This window comes from Formica exsecta, unplaced genomic scaffold (genome assembly GCF_003651465.1).
Source record: "Formica exsecta isolate Colony F162 unplaced genomic scaffold, ASM365146v1 scaffold1505, whole genome shotgun sequence".
Taxonomy (NCBI): Eukaryota; Metazoa; Arthropoda; class Insecta; order Hymenoptera; family Formicidae; genus Formica; species Formica exsecta.
Window position 1 is genome coordinate 66736 of NW_021848831.1, and position 16068 is coordinate 82803.

General features: G+C 34.7%; 1 protein-coding gene across 7 annotated transcripts in view; it reads left to right on the top strand.

Moving 5' to 3' along the window:
* Nucleotides 1–16068, top strand: part of LOC115232900 (dystonin) — a 112243-nt gene that overhangs the window by 27716 nt on the left and 68459 nt on the right. For 5 of the 7 annotated variants that reach the window (XM_029803062.1, XM_029803063.1, XM_029803066.1 and 2 more), the window contains exons 3-5: nt 3705–3766; nt 14749–14838; nt 15182–15352. In XM_029803062.1, coding sequence (XP_029658922.1) covers nt 3705–3766; nt 14749–14838; nt 15182–15352 — 323 coding nt within the window. Of the gene's footprint in view, nt 1–3704; nt 3767–13437; nt 13498–14748; nt 14839–15181; nt 15353–16068 lie in introns of all 7 variants that reach the window. The other 2 variants (XM_029803061.1, XM_029803064.1) reach the window with 1 other exon arrangement.

Below are 16068 nucleotides of genomic sequence, written 5' to 3' on the forward strand. Positions count from 1 at the left end.
ATTTTTTTTTTTTTTTTTTTCAACGAAACGTTCGCTTGATGAACGTTTAAATATTGCGCGTATACATATGGATTGACATGTAAATTCTCGCTTGATTAACAAAAGTGCGGCCAGAGATTAATAATATTGTGATGAATACAAATAATTTGAGAACGTTCACAAAGTAATTAAAACGCAAGGCTTTAATAATCTCTCCTTAAGTTCTTTTGATTAAAAGGTAAAAATTAGTTTTACAAAATGATTTTTTTTATAAAGATATATTTTGATTAACATCAGGATATAATTATATATATAATAAGATTTTTCTTTCAAATATTTCTGAATAATCTCGTTAAGCCTCTGGGATTCATCGAATATTTGATAAAAGCAGACAATATTATCTTGTGTTAGCTTAAATGCCGAAAGGGTATCGCGTAAATTGCTGTCAAGAATTTCCGAAAAGAATAAACACTGATGAATACGTTCATTGATGTTTATCTTCAGCCCCTGTAACGTCAGTTACCGTTATCAGAGCTTCCACATTCCAGCATCCGTATCCGCTAACAAGGACTTTACTGAAGAAAGCATGCGTGTGAGCGCATTTCTTCAAGATTAGTTCATAGCTCTTCTTTTTTCTACCGATGCGCTTACGTCTTTTTATAAATAATTAAAATATTTATTTCTATTGCAAAAAATATCTATTAAAAATACATTTTATTAAAATTAGTAAAATTATATAATTCAAATATGAATATAATCGAGAATTATTAATGATATATCTCTGCAAATCATCTGGGAAAATTTAAGAAATATATCCTCTCCATTATATATTAATAAGAATTATTTTAATTGGAAAGCAAATAATTTAATCTCATGTCAATTTTTCGTCAGTCACAATCCTTAGATTTGATTGTAAAATCTGATTGTCTGTCTAAATGTAGATTGGCGTGAACTAGCCGTTAGAAACGTGCCAATTAATGACTGACAATTCACGCAAAGCTATCTCCATTCTAGTTATGGCATTGAGAGAATTGGATTCTCCGAAATTACGTTAGCTCCTCGTGATCGGTACTAGGTCGCTATGGCATGACTGATAGAGATCGAAAGCTATCCTCGGCAAATTTAGATTCTAACTCTCTCAGCAACATTCAAGATATCAACGTTGTAAATTGACCGTAACTTTGTTTACTCTCATTAACGTCAATACTGATTACACTGGAATTTCTTTCGCGAGACGTAACAGATTAGGCCGCGTCTCTCAATCAATGCTCTCTTTAACTATGCCAATTAAGCTTAAAATGTTGGAAAGATTATTCGAGTATATTTATAGCATATGCCGGAAATAAATTAAATACCGTAGAACTAATATTGCTGATTACATAAGCAGAGAGAGTTTTTATATATTTTTTTTTTTTTTTCGTTAGAGAAGAATTTAAATAAGATGTTAATCTTTATGTTTTGCTTACATATAATTGTTTCATATATTTTTTTAGTACGAGAATAATAAAAGTATTGTATGATTAATAAGTAAACAGAGCATAACCGTACATGTTCCACTTTCTTTTATTAAAAGAATTACGATTAAGTATGTTTCTTTATGCAGGCTTTAAATACGAATTTTATCGAAGAAAAATATAAAGTCGCGATTTACGGAATCTTGTATACTGTTGATTTAGCCATGTTATTCGATGCAGTATTATTTGCAAAGTGTTAAAACTGGGCCAAACTTGGACCCAGCAACGAAGCGAGATAATCTACGAAGAACAAATGCTCGGTTCGCAGAAAATGGAATATGTGATTTAGCGTAAGTTAAGCCGCAAAGTTCGCTAAACCAGACGTGTATACGTGCGTGCATATAAGACATTAATAAACTCTTTCCGTACTAAATAAAGTTCCCGGCATACATTTGTCACGCGAGATATCTACATTACACATCTGAATGCTTGCTATTCTGAAAAAAATGTGTTTGAAAAATTAGAACCATTTCATCTCAATAAATTTGTATAATGTAGCGGTTAATATAAACCATCTGGTTGGAAAACTATAGCAGAGAGAAATAACATTTTGCTAAATATATTTCTCTCAGATGATTATTTCATTTCGCGTTTACGTTTCCTACCGACGTGTAAGCAGTCGTTGAACGCGTCGCGCGCGTTCATTAAAATATTTGTTCGCGATTCTCTCACAGTGCGAGAGTGACAGGCGCACTCGGGAAATGTGATCGTTCACAGAGCAGGCCACTCGAGATATTTCTAAATCTAGAAGTGTTTCCGAGAGAGTGTACCTCTCGCCTTACCTCTTATTTTGTATCGTCTGGCGGCATTTAGGCTGAGACACTTATATCGGCTTGTCGACCGGGTTTAAACATACCCGGTCGATGATACCGTCGTTCGAGTGGCCTTAACTTTTCACGGGATACGATGATGATGAAGTGTCAAGAGTACGCGCTATAAATCATAGCTCTATCGAATCACGGACCCGATAAATCTCCACGCTAATTCTTCGCAATTAATCGCTAAGATGAATGATTTGTACATTAATTTAATTTATTCCACGGAACACACGCTATTTTCTACATCACAACGAAATGACAGTCTGTGATCTAGTTTTATGTAATGTATTTTTATACTATTTTCAAAAATTAATGTCGCTGTGGTTCATACATGTTTCGACATGTAAAATAAAATATATAATCGATCATCAAATACATCGTAATTGATAACGAGGATGTGTGTGTGTTGATTTACTATTCACTTTTATAGTTACGTGATTACGCTATAAGAACGTAGTCATTAATTTGTAAGAAATTAGACACACATACGCACTGGATTTGCAGTTTCAAACCGTTGCGTCACGTCGATGATAAAGCGAAAAATCTCGAATGATGATTTCGAAACCGAACAATTGAAAATATTCAATCGACACCCTATAACAGAACATTTAATGCACATACAAATTTTGCCGATAACGATGTATATATCGCCGACACAAAAAATATAGATAATCTTCAAGATTTTATCCCACGCACTTTTAAAGATCGTCTAAAGTAGGTCTCGCTTTTATTATCGTACCGACCCATTGTCCGAATTTTTGTGCCTTGCATGCTAACCGATTGAGCAGCTTGCCAAGCCGGCCGACCTTCTGTCGGTTCGCTCGCTTGACTACCAGTCTACCTGCTTGACCCTCATCTGACGTGACCCGATCTGGTTGTTTGCGACTTTGGTTTCGTTATACTGACCTCGACCATCCTTAAAGGGTCCATTTCCAGGTGGCATTGCGTCACGTCGTTCTCACTGTCATGCTGGAGAGCCGAGCAAAACCTTACACCGATGCGATAACAGTTATACTTATCAGTGTGACGAATTGCGAAATTTGATTTTCACAATAATCTATATCGTAGCTGTTGATGACAAGCTATTGATATATAGATACTTGACATATATCTATATGCATGATATTTATAGTACATGCATTTTACATTCGCAGTATAACATTGAACAAGGCTGCGCTTGTGACATAATTGTAAAAGCGATTACAATACAATGATGCGAATTGACATAAATCGCTGATAATATACGCTAATATTGATATCAAAGAAATACTATTTACATTTATAGAATACAAGTGCAATGCATTGTATCATTGTCCAACATTATTATTGTCATAATGCAAAATAACCATTGAAGGAAGAGATCGTTTCTGATAACTTTCTTTTGTGTTTGCAGACGAACGTGATGCTATACAGAAGAAGACCTTTACGAAATGGGTGAACAAGCATTTGAAAAAGGTGAGGCTGTTTTTCGAATAAACAATATTTGTAATATTATTTGCAGCGTTTTGCGAATAATTCACGCGAGTCTTTTGCTCACGCCATCATTTAATTAATCCAATGGCACTGCCAAATATATTCTGTTGGAATAATGTAATTAATTGAACGAGTCTAGGACGAATTATAATAATTTCCAAAAAATTATAAATTGCATATAATAACACCGTTTTAATTTTAGTAATTTGTATAGTAAAGTATTCGATAAATAAGGGAGATTTAATTGCGTATACTTTCAATATATGTACAGGATGGTGTTTCGGATTCAATCATATTATTTTTTAGAATCCGTAGTTGAAAAAGAAATACGGTTTTGACACCCTGTATAGGTGCTAAAATTTTGAATTATTAGCGTATATTACATGTCGGGCTCATCTTTATTATTTAGAGTTATTAGGTGTGGCCTCCGCCTTGGTCTTATCGTTATAACACCGCGTTTATTTATTTATTTTTTTTTTTTTACATAGTCCTTGTCTTCGATAAACAAATCTCAAATTTGTGCGTGAAATTAATTGAACGAGTCTAGGACGAATTATAATAATTTCCAAAAAATTATAAATTGCATATAATAACACCGTTTTAATTTTAGTAATTTGTATAGTAAAGTATTCGATAAATAAGGGAGATTTAATTGCGTATACTTTCAATATATGTACAGGATGGTGTTTCGGATTCAATCATATTATTTTTTAGAATCCGTAGTTGAAAAAGAAATACGGTTTTGACACCCTGTATAGGTGCTAAAATTTTGAATTATTAGCGTATATTACATGTCGGGCTCATCTTTATTATTTAGAGTTATTAGGTGTGGCCTCCGCCTTGGTCTTATCGTTATAACACCGCGTTTATTTATTTATTTTTTTTTTTTTACATAGTCCTTGTCTTCGATAAACAAATCTCAAATTTGTGCGTGATGACGCATAATGATCAATCGCTTCATTCATTTGCGGACTCTTTGTCCTACACGCGTATAACTGACGAAATTACTCACGTAGGCGGATTGTCATTTCGCGCACCAAGTAATAAATCGTCCTCACGAAAGGATTTACGATCCGTATTAACTGTGACACGTGAGATACATGAGAGAAAATTTATTCTCGTTGGAATTATTTTTATTCAATTAGAAAAGAGAAATGTATACATCGATAAATAGCGTTTTCGAAGTACAATAAAAAAAAATAAATCGTCGGGCTATACCATAGATATATAAAGATAAACCTAGCATAGACTATAGGTATACATATATTATGTGCCTATGGGCTACACGAAGAACAGCGGCGTAAAACCAGTGAATGCGTCGTCAAATCGAAACGATCCGTGGACAAACAATCGCTACGCGAAAGTGCCAGAGTCACCATTGAAAGTAGGAAACGCGTGGAGTAGCGCGAGCATAAACGAAGTTTGCGTCTCGAATACGATAAAGATAAAACGACGACGCGAGCTGTTCCGCGGTCCGACGTTTCGTTTTGTTCCCGACTTTCGAAAGGATACGTCGTGCCTTTTCTCGCATTCGTCGCCGTACAAGTAAGCGTATTTCTTCGCGTGCGCGCGAAAATAAGTAAACTTCTCGTTGCGCAATGACGGTCCCGATATTGCGGCCCCCGTGTTGCGTATGTGGCACACACGTGGGTCGAAAGTACCTGGTCGCGCGAGAGGAGATAGGACTATAGAAGGCAGCGGACCGAGCAAGACAAGCGGGCGACACGATCGTGGAAAATATCGAGCGACAAATCGATGATACGTGTCTGTTTAACCAAAATTTCGCCGACCTATTCTACAGTCCAGGATTGATCGGGAAAGTCCGATGAGTGGAAAAAATCATAACTATATATAATATGTAACACATTGGAATATATTTATATAATTTTATGCAAACAGGGGTATATTTTTGCTTTAATTAATAAAGCATACTAATCATATAGAATTTAAAAAAACGAAATCAATATAATAATGTGTTTTTTAATTCAAATTAATATGTGAAATAAATTTTTAAGATAAAAATTTTTGAGATATAAATGTTATTAAAATTTATATTAACTTTTAGTTTTATGAGAAAAATGTAATAGTAACAGAAGTAAAAATTTTTATCAATATAGATCTGATTCGCGTCTACCATTCAACATCTTGTAACAAAAAGAAACTAAATTATTTTCTATGTCGCTTTTTAATCTATTGCGGATTTTATATATATTTTGGATAAAGCTTAAATTAGAGAATACTCTCAATATTGACGAAAAAGTTTCTATTTATTTTAACATTTTTAATAAAAAAGATCAGTTTTTGCCGGTTTTTTTGGAAAAAAGAAACGGTTTTTACCACTGGCATGGATTTTATCCAAAAAGTGTGAAATTTTTTCAATCTAAGAAAAATGTTATATAATAGGTGAATTTCTGCCGCTTTCACATTTTTGCGGAATAAAGTGTTCCGATCCTGGCGATGTTGTATAGGTTGATAAGGATTATATCTAACAACAAGATTGATATAATCATTTTTCTCGGCAAGAATTAGATACCGATCGCGCGGATAGCGAGCTTTGATCTTCGCTATCTGATTAGATGTGCTGCGGACGCTGGCTGCATCGTATGTCCGTGATAAGAACGCGGCCAAACGTTTCTCGATAAGGGACCGTCCGTCCTGTATGTCTATCGCTCCTCGTTGCATGCTTCGAGAGCATCGAGCGTGAGGTTGAGCGTGAATAACCGCGAGCTACGACTAGATTCTCTGGCATAAGAGAGTGTGTCGTGCACTCTTGCATTTGACAGCTATTGCAGCCGCGATTTTGCGGCGAATATTTGCATATCACGAACAATGCTGAGAAACATTAACATTCGCGTTTTCATATTCTGAAATTGAAAAAATTATCTACTCTTGGTGCGATAATAAAATATGAAATATATTATACATCTTGTAATTTCGCACCATGTCAATCGTATTTATGATATCATTGCTAAATGTAAAATTCTTGCTAAAATATTTTTAGATCGATTGTTGCAGATAAGATCAATAGAGATTTTGTGCCTTTTTTTGATAAGATTTAATAATATAGTGGGCACTTTATTGGATAAAATCTTGAGATAAGTTTTAAGAAAAGTTATTATTTTTGGCTTTTATGGAAGTGACATAATACGATACTAATCGCGAGATCATTTAAGATATCTTACAATTATTGTCATTCTTTATACTACAAATAGAAAATAAATGAAAGGTTACGATTGTTATATCGAAATTTTATTTATATCGAAAAAGTATTAACTCTTTTGAATTTTTAAATCAAGGCGGAAGAGATTAAAAAAATAGCGCTCGATTTCTTATTAAGGAGATATGTTAATGAGATACACATTTGCACGTATTCGCTGTGAAATCTACAATTCGGATAAAGTCGTTTGCATATTAATCTACGTGCAAACATAAATGTTTAATTAACTCGTCTCAATTACTTGAAAGCGAGAGAAAATTCACGACACGAAGGGATCGTATCTGCGTCGGTTCGGCAGTATGCACCGCGCGTATGTCAGTCAGGACTTAATACAGACAATGATTCATCCGTCACGGCGGAGTCGAGTCGAGTCGAATCGAGTTGAGTTGAGCCGCGAGGCAAGACCGGGTCGGCGGCACCAGGAATGGTTCGCGAATCACAGCCGTATACGGGTGGAGTTGTCCCGCCGTACGTATAATTATCGTAAGCCGGGCATCGTTCCGTCGTGGCGTTTCCTGCCCACCGTTTTCTCATTCCTCGTCTCATTCTCGCCGCGCGCTTCTTTCCGTGACGCGCTGATAAAGCTGGATTATAGCGGATGCGAGCAACAAGCGCACCGATTAATGCGCTTTATCGCCGGATGCTGAGAGTGATGTAGACCAAATGCGAAATATAAATTTGTGAGAAAAAAGACATTTACGTAAAAAGTATGGCGCGATTTGTCTTGGAATTTAATAAATTAGCTTTTTCGATTTTTTAATAAATTTAATAATAATCTCATCTTAAGGCCTCAGTCTACTCTGACAGTATGAAAAATTCATGATTTTTAGAAATTTTTTTTTTTAGGAATGTTAGGAATTGATCTTTTTGACGTTTTGCATATTTTTATTGATGTTTAAACAATACGTTAATATTTTTTAAATCTTGGTTATTTAGCTTTCTTTTGTTCAATATGAGTCTCTGCGCGTAACTTGTTCAAAAATGACGGTATGACATGCTCATGTAATTATCTGAAATGAAAAAATTTGGTCTAGTTTTATTCCGTAGGATATTTTTGAGATACTGAACCTAATTAGAAATAAAATTAAAAAAAAATTTAAATATTAAAAAATTAATATTTAATATTTTTCTGATCTTCAAGAAATAAAGATCATTGGACTTTTCTGCCCAATTCTGGTTGGAGACTGGGCTCTTAACAAAAATCGGCTATCGAGAGAGATCACAAAAAGAAAAAGAAATACGAATGTATTTTGAATCATATAATAATACCTGCAAGTATCAAGCGCGATTTTATGTGAATGGCGTTTTAATGATCGCTGCCTTCCTCACGGACTCATGTATCACGTGCACCACGTGCACCTTTATAACGCGACATAACGTTCTATTGTTGATACGAGCGATCGGGTGGCCTCTCTTTCTCAGTGCAACGAATACGATTACAGGGTCAAGGTGTTGCGAACTTTTTCTGCGTTCACCAATTGTTTGTTCAAGCCTCGCCTTCGCAATAAAACGAATTCCGTCCATCGCGAAGGATCTTTGCAGTAATTTATTCATTGATATTTATTTTTAATCGCTAATTAACATCTTTGTCGGAAAAATCGATTTTAAATTGGTTAAAAAGAGAATCCATAGATTAAGTTTAAGAATATTGAAAGATCTAGGAGATTTGTTGAAATCCCAAGATTAAATAAATGTCAGGAGTCTTGTTTCAGTGTGCATACTTCGTATTTATTCTCGCCGAGACTTGTTCACAATCAACGATCTAAATTGCGTCTCACTAATATATAATACATATATACGACTTATGCGATTTATCGCGATGTCTGTTGGGGAGAGAGTCGCATATTGATGTCATTGGTTGAGACATTTCGTAGAGTTTGGCGAATAAAATCGATACCCTGTGAAATGTATGTGTGGCTAATTTCTTCGCCACCCAGGTGGTACCACAAAAATAATGACGATATCCGATATTTACGCGTCGCGCAAATACCGGTTGCCGGCATCGACCCACGGTCGGTTTCGCGCGCCCACGTTTGGTCTTGCGAGCCTGACCTTATTCGGAAACCCTCTTCGAGAGTGCCGTTCCCGATTTATCGTAGAGGTGGGGCTGTAGGGCAGGTGAGGTAGATAGATAGATATAGGTAGCGTTTGTTCGGGGCACCGTCGCACCTCGCTTGTCGGTAGAGGAGGAGCGGAGGGGGTCGAACGAGCCCATGGGGAAGGAAACGTTGAAGGGGGAGAAAAGAGAGCCTTTTACATCTGTTTTTAGCGGTCGCTCTTCGCGGATGCGCCCCTTTGATCTACGGCACGAACCTGCGGCGCTTACGTAATCACAATGCGACGACACTCTACGGCTTCACTCTCATTCTCGGCTTTTTGTATCTGTGTTTTTATCCATCGTGTTATATATTTGAAGAAGAATAATGATATTTTTAAATTGAGAGAGAGAGAGAAGATCTTTCTCTTGATGCCATAATTAAATATATCATATTATTTGTCATCTATTATTTATCATAAAAGTTTATTGAATGAATAAATATTGATGAATAAATATAACAAGATACAAGCTTATAACAATTAATAGTACACTTATCTAAATAACTATTTGCTAATGAATTGCATAATATAAAGATTTGTTTTTCTTGTATCTTTTTTAAAAATACGTTATACATATATCTTCCAAAAAATTGATATTAGAGGAGCTACTTACTTTTTAGCTGCGTATTTTTTTAAATATTCTATATTTCAATTCGATAGATACCAATTTATACGAATTGTTCTTCGTAGATAGCAATTTCATGCTTTACATTTGGTAAGACCTTGTGCACATTGCATTCACGGAATCACGGATACAGGAAGTGGACAATCTGCGCGAACCGAGGACAGAGTAATGAAACATAGCCCAATGTTGCGTAAGGATGAAAGCTGTTTTTCGTTGATCCCTCGAAGAATACTTGCCTCCACGTAAAACGCATTATCTGAAGATGGTGTTACTTAAAGTTGCGTGATCAACGCGTTTTGTCGTAATAATAATTATCATAATGACATATATTACGATCAACGTGTATAACGATAAGACCAAGAATGAATCGCATGCTCTTCCACGCGTTCGACCTAATTATATGTAAATTGTTATCGCATATACAACGATTTGTTGCATTTTTTGTTTTCTGCAGCATTGGAAATACGTCAAGGTACGTATCATGATTATCACTCCTTTTATGACGTACGTGAATGAAAACACGATACGTATGTATCGATACGATGTATTCATACATTCGAGTCCATTATTGTGAACTTGAGTATTCATGAAATATTTAATTGAAGATATGATTTAAGAGTAAGCAATACGATAGTATTCATATACGACGTTTTAATTGTTCTAGTTAAAACACAAGCCACAGATGTGGAATAATAAGGAATTATTACGCAATAATCTTGACGGATAATGTGTCGCTTTTTACATGCGGTTGTCAACCGCAATTCGCGCATTTCCTTTAAAGACTGTTTTTAACATACACATAAAATTATGAACGTAGTTCGCATAGTTGGATTAGAATAATTACTTTTGTTATACGCATTGTTAAAAGCATCCGCCGTACACCGTTACGTGTCTCATCTGTTACTCTCATTCTCCCGTGTCTCTAATGCCTTTATGACAAAGTGGCATTCGTGCCAAAACGGCATGTCAGGAATCGTCGGAGTCAGTCGTGTCACGCGATAGAACAAGATATTCCGACGGTAATGTTCTCGCCCTTTACCGCATGCCCGACCCTTCACTCGTGACTTCAACACGCGAGGATTTCGAATTTTTTTGCCGCTTGAAGCGACTAGTCGTGAAATTTCCAGTCAATCACATTGTCTGAGGCAATTGAACATCAATTACGAGACAGTCGATTTATGAGAATCAATTTTAGTGTTGAAAGATACTTTGCATACACACAATGGTGACTACAATACTTTTCTTCGTATATTTCGTATGCCTTTAAATGCATAATAAATGAATATAATAGTAAATTTAATGAATATAGATAATTAATATTAATATAATTATGACTATATACAGGGTTGTCCTCGTAACGGTCGCCACGATTTTTAAGGCACTTACAATAATCTGACATAAAAAAGTCATAAACAGAAATTTATCAGTTTCTAGCCGGCAACAAAAAACGAATAATTGTTAAAAAAAATACATTATAAATAATTACATACTTTTTCTTAAAAACAATTATTTTTTTTTTTGGATGGCATCGTTAAGGTCAAGTCAAGGACACCTTTAATTTCTTAAATGGAATCCCCTATTTTTTATTACATATTCTTGTAGCTTATCTCGAGAGCTTTTCAAAACACTATAATCAAGTATTTTTTCATTAAGTACTTTTCGAGTTATTTTTTATTTTATTCTGACACACATATTCTGATATAAAAAATAAAATATCTCGCAAAATATTTAGTTTTCGATAATCTTACCGTAATACTTTTATGTACAGAATAATGAGACAAATCAATTAGTGTAAAGAAAAATAATTACATACCTTTTCTTAAAAACAATTATTTTTTTACACTAATTGATTTGTCTCATTATTCTGAACATAAAAGTATTACGGTAAGATTATCGAAAACTAAAAATTTTACGAGATATTTTAATTTATATATCAAAATATGTCAGATTAAAATATAAAATAAACTCAAAAAGTACTTAATGAAAAAATACTTTATTATAATGTTTTGAAAAGCTCTCAAGATAAGCTACAAGAATATGTAATAAAAAAGGGGGGTTCCATTTAAGAAAACATCGATCACAGTGACTTGGCCTTGAAAAGGTCACTCAAGGTCAAATCCATATTTTTATCATGTGGCCCCCTCAAAACCATGCAACTTTTGTCTAAAATATTGATTATTGTAAGTGCCTTAAAAATCGTGGCGACCGTTACGAGGACCACCCTGTATATATATGATGAGTATAATGAATATAAATAATAAATATAAATTTGTTATATATTGTGGACTCCTTATACGGAACGTTTTTTCTATTAAGTCTGGCAAATTTTAGAAGCATGTTTTAGTCGTTAAGACGAAAGAAGTTTGTACAGATTTCTACTCCGGAAATACTTCCGTTTCGAGTTATAGGGCTTTAAAACTGACGGAATCAGTTGTTTATTTTCTCTACGTAAACGGAGTTTGCCAACAGTTGGTGAACGTTTGGAAAACGATGTCTCTGCTTTAGTGTTATTACACGTTTTAATAGGAAAAATATGCAAATTACAACAACGTAATTATTACGTAATTATTATTAACAACATTTTTATATAATACGTAATAGGGAATATTTACGAACTACGTTCAGAACTATTTTGCTGAATTTTACTGTAATTAATAAGATGAATAGTTTAGTTAAAAATGTGTCAAATTGTTTTTTGTTTTTTTTTTAAATAAATTTATTTGGATTTATATATTATTATATGATAGTTAAATTTACATGTTATATAATGGCCAAACATTTAAATAAGTGATATAAAATTTCTACGGCGTTTTAAACTTAAAAAAATTTATGTTTGTATATAATTTGGGATCAACCAGCTTTCTATTTTTGGGATTTCAAAGTTTCTGCTTGATTGCCATTTTTATAGTGCACGCATTGCGACATTCGTGGTTAAATCGCGTCAATATTTGTAGATTTCACAGCATGTATAATTCACAGCATGTATAATCATCGATGTGATAAAACGGCAATTAATTCTCTTCACAATCGCGATATAAAAGAACGAATGTCACAATGTCGTAAAACTGGAACGCGTCGAAATCTTTTAAGATGTGTAGACATGACTTATTGCAATTAGTCACGGTTACGAAAGATGTAGATAGAAGGCGGATGTATATGCGGGAAGGTGGCGTATTATTTCGTAAAAGTTTATAAATTATTAAGAGTTCTGGCTTTATTTTTCCATTGATTCAATAGTTCTGATAGTTTAAATAAACAATTCCGGCTATTAAAAAAAAAGAAGAAAAATTGTCTCTAAAATATATACTCAGCTATAAATACTCAGCTTTACTCATATAAGTCGGGTCACGTGCTATTCTGTCAATCGCTTGACATTTACTCATTTGTACAAAACACTCGACGCACATTTACGCGTGCAGGAGCGAAACTCTAATAAAATTTAATTACATTGATTTTATTTGGTAATATTTTCAGATTATAATATTTTAGTTGTGTCACGAATATAATATTCACCAAAAATATTCGTCATTTTGATAGAAATAATGAAACTTTTAATAGGAAGGGAGTACATTCTTTTAAACATTTTACGCTTTTGCTTGGGAGAGATTGCTGAAAATTATCACTTTCGGTTTCCAAAAATATATCATTCGCTCCTGCTCGTGCGAGCTCTCTTTACTAACTCACGGTGACGGTTCTCATCGCTATCTTTTTCAGACTTACACGTGCCTACACGTATGCGTCCTTGTGAACAACCAACCATGCTGTTCCCCCACCGTAAGTTTATAATTTTCGTTTTCGGTCGTGATGACAGGCATGATTTATTGTTGTGTTTACCATAGTAAATCCCGTTTTCGTGTGTTTCACGATGTTGCGAATTAAGAAATTATGTAAAACGCGTAAAGTGCGATATATCGCGCTCGCTTCGCGCTTTTGATTCCACGAGAGATTCCCCCTCTCGCAATAAGACGCGTTGTGTTCTCTCGTGTTATTAACGTGCCACCATCTGACTAACACCTGCAAGAGATGACGTACTCACTTTGCAACCGTTGGAGTTGATCATTGGTCGACCGATATGGTAACGAATGCGCCGAGCTTAATGTGTATTTTCAAAACCGGTCTGTAGATCTGCATGCGTTTAAGTAATGGCAATTCGAGTGTCTGGAATCAGGAAACACCGATTTCAGACCGATCTCAATAATTTTATTGTTCCAATCTTTAAAAGATCCAGTCTAACTCCAGCCCTCTAACAATATAACAAAAATTGACGATTTTCAGTAATTTTTTTTGAAGAATGTTAGAAATTAATCTTTCTGGCGCTTTACACATGTTTTTATTAATATTCAAAGAGTACGTCAATATTTTTAATTCTTGGATATTTAGCTTTTTTTCAATACGAGCGTAGCGTGTTCAAAAATGATGGTGACATGCTTCTCGTGTAGCTGTCTGAAATGAAAAAGCTCTTGTCCAAAATTTAAAAATATTGCCGTATTGTTTAAATATCTATATAAACATATGCAAAAATGTCAAAAGAAATTTCTAATACTCTTCTAAAAAAATTTTTTTAAATTATCAATTTTTCATACTTCTAGAGTAGACTGGGTCTTTAATCATCTCTTGCTTTTATGGCAAATTTTATCGTAACATGATTTACAAAGTCGTAATTGTAAGATTTCGGATATTTGTCTGTCAATGTTGCATGCCTTCATTGCGTCATGCGCGAATAAAACTATGATTCGTTGTCGACGATACTTGTACACATTCGACTCATAGTCACTCTTTCATTATTTGCTTTATACATATAACGCGCAACTCTTAACATTCCTGCGATTTTTTATTTGCTATTTATATGGTAACCGCTTAGACAAGTACATTGTCAATAGATTCTATACCCTTATGCGTCCTCCCATTTAACTTTCCGGTTTTCTTTCTTTGTGTCAGTCATATTGATATTTTTTCTTCTTCTCGCTAGATGTATTATTCGATTTATAAATGGCGATTAACTTGGAACGTTGGAATTTGTTGCAGGCGAGCAGACATGTCGGCGACCTATTCGAGGATCTACGCGACGGTCACAACCTCATCTCCCTGTTGGAAGTGCTCTCCGGCGAGCATCTTGTGAGTACATGCTTCTCGTAAAACTCTCTCGGAAAAGTTTTTTTAAATGTAATTTTTATGTAAAAAGAAGGAATAGATGATTTAAAAATATTCCAGCTTAAAGTCATATATTTTTTCTCATTTCAGAGATTAATTTGATTTATACTATTAAATCTCATCACGAATTTGTTTTTTGCAACAGTGTTTTATAAATTCAAATATATGCCTTTGATACCGGGAAGTACAAAAGTACATTGAATTATCTAGTTGAGTTAGTCGAATTCTAAATGACAATTGGATCGAGCAAACGATAATTGTCCTCGATAGAAGTTAATTAATGACGATCCGATCGTCCGTTTTTCAGCCGCGGGAGAGAGGTCGAATGCGTTTCCACATGTTGCAAAATGTGCAAATGGCCCTCGACTTTCTGCGGTACAAGAAGATCAAGCTGGTGAACATCCGGGCGGAAGATATCGTGGACGGTAACCCGAAGCTCACTCTAGGCCTGATATGGACCATCATCCTACACTTCCAGGTAAGTGCTGCTGCGGTTATTTTAGTTAAGAGACGTGACGATAATGTATGGACAAGTGCGATCCTCCGAGTTAACGGTCGCACAGTAACGATGTATTCTAAGCTAACGCATGGTCCGCCTTTTGAATCGACCATGCGTCTCGAGACAACGGCATCCCGGACGTTTTATGTTGAATTTGCCAGTAGCGTGCGAGTATCGCGGCATCGTAAATTTTTATGCGCATCGCGCGCTCGTACAAGCGTACGCTGTGTTTTATATCTATCGGATATTCAGAGGAACATCCCGGAATCGTGTGGGCTCCTTTCTAATTATACCAATCTTTCAAAATCTACGATCTTTGAAAATTGAATAGAAAACCATCATTGTCATATTTGTTTGCATCCTTTTAATTTTTTTTTATTATATATAAATTTAGATTTTGTCAGGATCTCTACATAAAATATTAAACAGAGAATTCAAGTGTTTTAAATCCCATTAAGTTTAAAATTCAGTTTTTACTGATATAATTTATTTGATTTCTAATAATTATGAAATATATTATTTTGATGCGCTTTGAGAGATGTTAAAATAATCGTCATTTTTCTCAGTTTATCTCCTGGTATCTAGTATCTAGAGCACAGCTTGTATAATGCAAATGAAGCGGCTGCTATGTCAGCATGATGGAAACCGCCCATCGTAATTTACTGCAATGTCCATTGGACTATATATGATGCGTC